The 7468-nt window shown below is 43.1% G+C and overlaps 1 protein-coding gene across 3 annotated transcripts in view; it reads right to left on the bottom strand.

Annotated features, from left to right (window-relative positions):
- Positions 1-2514: 2514 nt before the first annotated feature.
- Positions 2515-7468, bottom strand: part of MLLT10 (MLLT10 histone lysine methyltransferase DOT1L cofactor) — a 113906-nt gene continuing 108952 nt past the window's right edge. For all 3 annotated transcript variants that reach the window (XM_049777753.1, XM_049777754.1, XM_049777755.1), the window contains 2 exons: positions 6471-6680; positions 2515-4168 (listed from right to left, as the gene is read on the bottom strand). In XM_049777753.1, the coding sequence (XP_049633710.1) occupies positions 4124-4168; positions 6471-6680 (255 nt within the window). In that variant the 3' untranslated portion in view covers positions 2515-4123. The remainder of the gene's footprint in view (positions 4169-6470; positions 6681-7468) is intronic.

The raw sequence follows: 7468 nt of genomic DNA, 5'->3' as shown, positions 1-7468 counted from the left end.
AGATTGGGACATGACAGAACATGACAGAAAAACAGTTGAGAAGATGACTACTAAATCTGCAACTTGTGTCTTTGAAAAAGCAAAGAAAACAGACCTTTCAATCAAGGGGACAAAAGCAAAGAAAACAGACCTTTCAATCAAGGGGACAAAGGAGCCCAAATCATTAAGAGGAAATAATAATTTATTCTGTTTTGTTTTGGGGTCACACCCGATGACGTTCAGGGGTTACTTGTGGCTCTGCAATCAGAAATTGCTCCTGGCAGGCTCAGCGAACCATATGGGATGCTGGGAATTGAACCCAGGTCCATCTCAGGTCAGCCACATGGCAAGACAAATGTCCTACTGCTATGCTATCTCTCTGGCCCCAGAAAAGAATAATTTTTAAGGGCCAGAACTGTACAGTCTGTGGAGCATTTGCCCTGCACACAGCTGATCCAGGGTGTGGCCCAAAAACAAAAATAAGGATGATTTACAAACTGACATCACAGAAATACTAAAGACTAATGGTATAATGGACTATACTCTAAATACACTCACAAAGTAAAATAAAAATAAAAAAAAATTCTAAGAAATAGTCAAATCAGGGGCCGGAGAGATAGCATGGAGGTAAGGCGTTTGCCTCTCATGCAAAAGGTCATCGGTTCGAATCCCGGCGTCCCATATGGTCCCCCGTGCTCGCCAGGAGCGACTTCTGAGCATGGAGCCAGGAGTAACTCCTGAGCACTGCCGGGTGAGACCCAAAAACCAAAAAAAAAAATAAATAAATAAAAAAAAAAAAAAAAAAAAGAAATAGTCAAATCAGAAATTGAAGCTCTGAGCAGATCAATTTTCATAGGAGATTGAGTCACTAATCAGCAATCTCCCAATGAAGAAAACTGCAGACCAGGTGGCATAACTGGCAATTTCACCCACAAAGAGCTAAGGCCAATTATTCTCAAACTCTTGCCAAAATCCCGAAGAGTAGAGAAGACACACAAACTCACTAAGACCAGCAACAACCTGATACCAAAGTCAGATGCTCAAAAAATATTACATGCCAAGATTCCTGATGAACACTGATGCAAAATTTCCCAAACACAAGCCAATCAAACTCAACAAGACAGTAAAACAGTCATTTGCCATGTACTGATCTGACCCTGAGTTGAGTCATCAGTGAGTTACATCAATCGGAATAAAAATTTTCTTTTTTTTTTTGGTTTTTGGGTTACACCCAGTAACTCTCAGGGGTTACTCCTGGCTATGTGCTCAGAAGTTGCTCCTGGCTTGGGGGACCATATGGGGCACCGGGGGATCGAACCGCGGTCCGTCCAAGGCTAGCGCAGGCAAGGCAGGCACCTTACCTTTTAGCGCCACCGCCCGGCCCCTGGAATAAAAATTTTCTGACCGGCCAATCATTTCAAAACAGGTTTGGTGAAATTAATTTACGTCTGAGGCTGGAGTGATAGCACAGTGGTAGAGCGTTTGCCTTGCACGCAGCCTATCCAGACAGACGGTGGTTTGAATCCCAGCATCCCATATGGTCCTCCGTGCCTGCCAGGAGCGATCTGAGCAGACAGCCAGGAGTAACCCCTGAGCATCAAATGGGTGTAGCTCAAAAACCCAAAAAAAAAAAAAAAAATTGATACAGAAAGAACATACCTGAATGTAAGAAAGGACACATGACAAGCTCCATGGTGAGAACCAAAAATAATCCCCTCTCCGCACTCTACCCACCCAGGAGTTGCCTCTCAAGCAATGCCAAGAACATCAGGAGCCACTCAGAAACACAGATAAGGCCAGTAGGGAGCTTACTAAGCACAAGGATGCCCATTCCCACCACTACAGTTCAACAAAGCAATAAAGCGAGCAAAGGTGTGAATGGAAAGGGCAGGAAAGGGCTAGAGAGAGCACAGGGTGGGATGCTCCTGTCCTGCCTGTGGCCAGCCCGGGTTCAACCTCCATACCTCATAGGGACCCTTGAACCCCATGAGGACTGGGACCCTGAACACAGAGCCAGGAGTAAGCCCTGAAGCTCTGCTGGGTGTGGCAAAACAAAACTACTAAAAAACACTTACGGAAATCCAGGCGTGTGGTCACACAAAAAGACCTTGAGAGCATTCTTGCTAAGGAAGTAAGTCAGAGAAAGACAATTCTTGTCGGATTTCACTATTTATGGAGTCTACAAAGTCAAACAAGATCAAATGTGTGGCTAGAGACAGCATGTGGGGTCTGTGGAAGAGGCCCAGATAAAGGGACCAAAGGAAGGAATTCCCCATTTTAAGATCAAGTGCCAGGGACAAAGGGGCAGCAGAATTGCACAGGCCCTGCTGTGTGACTTAAGACAAGAAAGTAGAGACTCAAGAATCCGCATCAGAGAAACTCTCGTCTCCCGGCCTGGTGGACGACACGATGGAAGCAAACCAAACCCACAACCGTAGCTTCAGGAAAGTGCAATTATCCGAACGCCATATGCTACATATTGCTGTACGGCCATTAGATCTCAATAAAATGGGTGGATGGGAGAGTGGCACCGAGTTATAAACATTATTAAATTTTATTAACAAAATCTTTGTACATTTTCTTTAATACATGTGGAATTTTACATCTAAGTAAAATAACAACACATTCAAAATTTACCATTTGTACAAATTGTTACAGAATAACACCAGTGGGTTAATAAGTAAAATAAACCACACTGATTTAATTATCTACAAAAGATCTGACTGTCTTTAAAATTCCCCTGAACATATAAAAATAAATTAATTTTTACTTTTCCATTAAATCTACCAATTAGAAATATTACAAATCAAAATATCAATGTTATTTAGGAATTTTTCACAATACAAAACAGATTCACAAACCTTATTTACAGAAATGAGGTAAGAACTGTGCAATGTTTAACCAAGAGACATATTGCAGAATTAACATGCTCTTCCAGCTAAGTACACAGTGGAGGTCTAATCACATCTGGGTCTTTTCCACTAATAATTCACACACCTCAGAACAGTTCAACCATTGCACCCGATTGTTTTGCGTCTACTCGGCCACTGTGTCCGCTGGGGGTGTGGCTGGACCCTGGATTTCACCTGTTTCCGGAGCTCTTCCTTTGTCTTTAACACACTGATTTGCTCTGTCAATTCTCACCACGTCTATAAACTTATTTCTCTGTGACTCATTAGTGGATAAACACCCAGGTAATAGGTTTGCCTGAGCTATCTACAGTGGCATAGAAAGTTTTGACTGAAGGCAGAACACCCTGGGGAGGCTGCTGGTGCCCGCACCGCCTAGTCCGCGAGTGCAAGCTCAGCGTCCAGAGCCATTTCAACACAATGGAAGCACTAACAGGCACTTGATGAAGGCCAGACCCGCCCAGATGCCAGAGTGGCCTCCCTTTCTGAAAGAAGTCTTCCGCTTTGAACTGATCTACGCTTCCCAGCAGCCCTTAGAACTCACTTAACTCAAGGTTTCTTCAAATATGGGTAGGTCATTAACACTCCCCCCCCCAAAAAAAAATTACGTTTAGCATAAGCAGACATTGCCATCCTACCTTGATTACCAATATAGGCCAAATCCCATTAGAAAGGAAATTTTACAACGAAAATTGCCGGGTCCCAGTTAACGACCTATTTATTTGCAAGATTTAATCCCTAAAATCCCAGTAGGATCGGGCAATTCCTTGCAATGCAAGATTTGACTCTCGGAGCAAGCATTTATAATTTTATACCTTATAACCCAAACGAAAGATCACATATCTCATAGTCCAACTTGCACAATAAACCCAATAGTTGATAAGTGGAGTAAGACTTCAGTTTGCTACTCATCTCTCCAATTCAGAATGAATTTAGCTGTGCACCAACTACATTAAATTTCTCTTAGGTTAATAAACTCATTGCATGTAATTATTTCATTGACAAAAGTTAGTTATTAAATTTTCTTTTTAAAGTTCAAAAAAATACGGGTAGGGGCTTGGGGGTGTGGGAATTTCATTTCAGTGCAACGAAGCAACAAAAAAACTAATCCAAGCCACACAAGACTGTCCTCGTGGCCATGAATCTTTTGTTGTGCAGTTAGTCTCTTCAGGGGTGTGGTCCGAGCACTGTGGCGACAGCAGCAGGAGGAGCCTTTGCTAGACGGTTCTCAAGTGTCAACTCTTCTCCTGAGCTGCGGGCCCCGTTTTATCACTAAGTCTCTGCAATTAAAACAAAATCAGATGCTTTAACGAAATTAGTTTGGGACTCATGTCAAGATAATATCCTCTTAAATTACAGCCGAATAAAATATGATTTGAAAGGTTCTTTCTTTGCATCAGTAAGTCTGCTGGGTTACTTTTAACTTCTCATAAACACACCACCAAGGATTACAAGTCACTTTGAAAACTTCAACAGCAAACACAAGGACGTGTGCACTGGAGGGACAGAACAGCTAAGAATGTTGCTGTCTGCACTCATCCAGCTCCACAGACTCACTGTTTTTGAAAGAGATGAAAACCAAGGAGTGAGAAATTATAGGCACACTGGCAATCTTGGGAGAAGAGGGAAGGCCAGGTCCTTGCCCTGCCAAAGCCATGCCTGTTGCACCCATCATCCGCAACTGTCACTTCACCAGTGGCCTGGCTTCACCTCCAGAAACAGTATTCAGGGATACTGATGAGATCAGTACCATCAGGAATTTTTTTGGAGTGAGTGTGGGCACCCTCCCCACCCACCACACCCAATCCCCACCTCTGCTTTCTAATACTTCCAAAAGCTCCGGCAACCAAAGACACCCCACAAAACCCAAGTTATCAGCATCAGTGCTTGGAATTCCTGGATCAGGTAGCCACTTTTGCATCCCTAATTTTTCTTTAAAAATACCATCTCTGTAGAAACACACCAATTTAGACGCCAATGTCTATCTGAAACTATTTTATATTCAGAAACAAAAGAAGTAACAAAATGGGCAGCTATCAATAAGAGCTCACTAAATCTTCTGACAATTACTTAATGACCTCATTGTGAGATACAGTAACTTTCACAAATTTTCTTGCTGCTGTACTCTTCCTTCCTTTCTTTTTATGTTTTTGGGCTATACCCAGCGGTACTCAGTAGTTACTCCTGGCTCTGTGCTCAAAAATCACTCCAGGAAGGCTCAGGGACCATATGGGATAACAGGGATTAAACCCAGGTTGGCCACATACAAGACAAGCATCCAACCCATTGTGCTATAATTCAGACCCCCCTTTCTTTTTTTTCCCTTTTTTTTTTTGGTTTTTGGGCCATACCTGGTGGCACACAGGGGTTACTCCTGACTCTCTCCTCAGAATTCACTCTTGGCAGTCTTGGGTGACCGTACGGGATGCTGGGATTCATTCAAACCACCATTCGTCCTGGGTTGGCCACTTTAAAAGCAAATGTCCTACCGCTCTGCTATCTCTCCACCCTCCTCTTTTTAATAATTTTGCTCCCACTTACCTAGAAACAAATGTTTCTATGATCAACTAAGTCAACTATATAATTGAGGATCTTTAAACATTTTTAAAAATGTGTGTTACTAGTAGTATACTATTGCTGTACCCATCCATAGCTTAAACTATGTTAACTTGTACATTGAAAGGGTAACATGTTATGACTTAGAAAAATTAGTAAATTTAAAGTCCATTTCAAATGTGATTAAGCATTACTTTCTTTTGAAAAATAACCCAATAAAATGATTGGATTGCCTTTAAGTTTATCTATTACATTTATTATATATATATATATATATATATATATATCATTCCATGCTGTATATTAAAAATTATATTGAGTGTTTCTACAATAAATCAAATTATTTTGGAACAGGGGAGATATCACAGCAGATAGGGCCCTTTCCTTCTGCATAACTCACTGAGGTTTGATCCTGGCACCCCATGTGGCCCTGAGTAATTTCTGAGTGAACAGCCAGGAGTAAGATCTGAGCACTGCCAAATAACAAACAAATAAAACCTACTAATTAAAGATTCTTAAAAAAAAAAAAAAAAAGCAACAACTATGCTGTGGTTGGACTGCCCAAGCCTTGAGTCCTTTATATTTACATATCCAGCTTCTAAAACAACTGGTTCTAAGAATAAATTATTAAGAAAATATATTTAAGAAGTAAATCAGGGGCCAGAGAGATAGCACAGCAGGTACAGGGCTTGCCTTACACACACTCAAACCAGGTTCAACCCCCAGCATCCTACATGGTTCCCCCAAGTACCACCAGAAGTGATCCCTCAGTCCTGAGACAGGAATAGTCCATAGATAGCACTGCTGGGTGTGGCTCCCAAAAAAGAATTAGAGGGGAGAAGAAGGGAAAAAAAGGCCAGAGAGATAGTGCAGTGGGCAGGGCACTTGCTTTACATACAGTCAACCTGGGTTCAATATCTGACATTCTATATGGTCCCCCAAGACAGCCAGAAGTAACCCCGGGGGGATGGGGGTGGAGGATCATTTCTGGCAAACGGATGCCGTTTTTGTACTGCTCCTACTCACCGTAACCTTCTGACTTGCATTCTCGCTGTGGATGGTGAGGAAGGGGTTGGTGGTGGCCGGGTGCAGAGGCGGTGCCTGAGTACCTGCCAGCAGGTTGTTTATGGGGATTTGCGTTGGTCCGGGAATTTGTAGCTGCTGGAGCTCAGGCTGGTGGTGCTGCTGGTGGTGATGGTGCTGCATTAACTGATACAGAAGTGCCTGGTGCTGCTCCTGAGGGAAGAACAGGCAGGAGAAGGTAACTTAAATGGTTTCCGGACTGAGAAAAGCCCAACAACTATTTCCCTTTTTTACAAATACCACACATGTGGCATACTTCTAGGACAGGAAACAAATATCTAAAGATGGAGAAATAGTACAGCAAGGAGGATGTTTGCCTTGCACGCAGCTGATTTGGGTTCGAGCCCCAGCAATCCATATGGTCTGCTAAGCATGGCCAGGCACACAAAGCCAAGACAAAAGCCTCAGCACCACCAGGTGCAGCCACAAAACAGAACTAGAAACACTAGTAGGCAACTGGGTCCAGACACAGTGGGGCACTTTAAGCAACCACCAGCTAAGTCCTGGTTCTAAAGGTAAGAAGTGAGAGAGGATGGGGGCCAGGGGCCACGCCAATCGGTGGTGCGCCTGGCACCTTGGCCTGATGGCCTACGTTGATGGGCCCCACTGCTGTCTAGTTGACTTCTCCACACCTATCACTATACACAATGCCCATCTATTGTCCCTTCTGCAAACAGATGCCAGAGATGACCAGTGTCTATAAATCATCAGAAATGGCAGTTACAAACGTCACACACTATAGTAAATGGGGAGCAACTATTTCAGGGCAGCGGACAAGATTGCAACAGTGGCTGCTATATTGAGTTGCTCAGGCCTTCTTTATTTTTCCACACACAAACCTGAGAAATAAAATACAGTGCAGGGCTGCCAGAAAATACTCGTCTCGTTATGCAGTTAACTTTGAGCTAAGTTGTGATCACTGTGTCAGCCTTTTACTGTTG

This window comes from Suncus etruscus, chromosome 7 (genome assembly GCF_024139225.1).
Source record: "Suncus etruscus isolate mSunEtr1 chromosome 7, mSunEtr1.pri.cur, whole genome shotgun sequence".
Lineage (NCBI taxonomy): Eukaryota > Metazoa > Chordata > Mammalia > Eulipotyphla > Soricidae > Suncus > Suncus etruscus.
The sequence above is the reverse complement of the archived record's forward strand: the minus strand, read 5'-3'. Positions and strand labels throughout refer to the sequence as shown.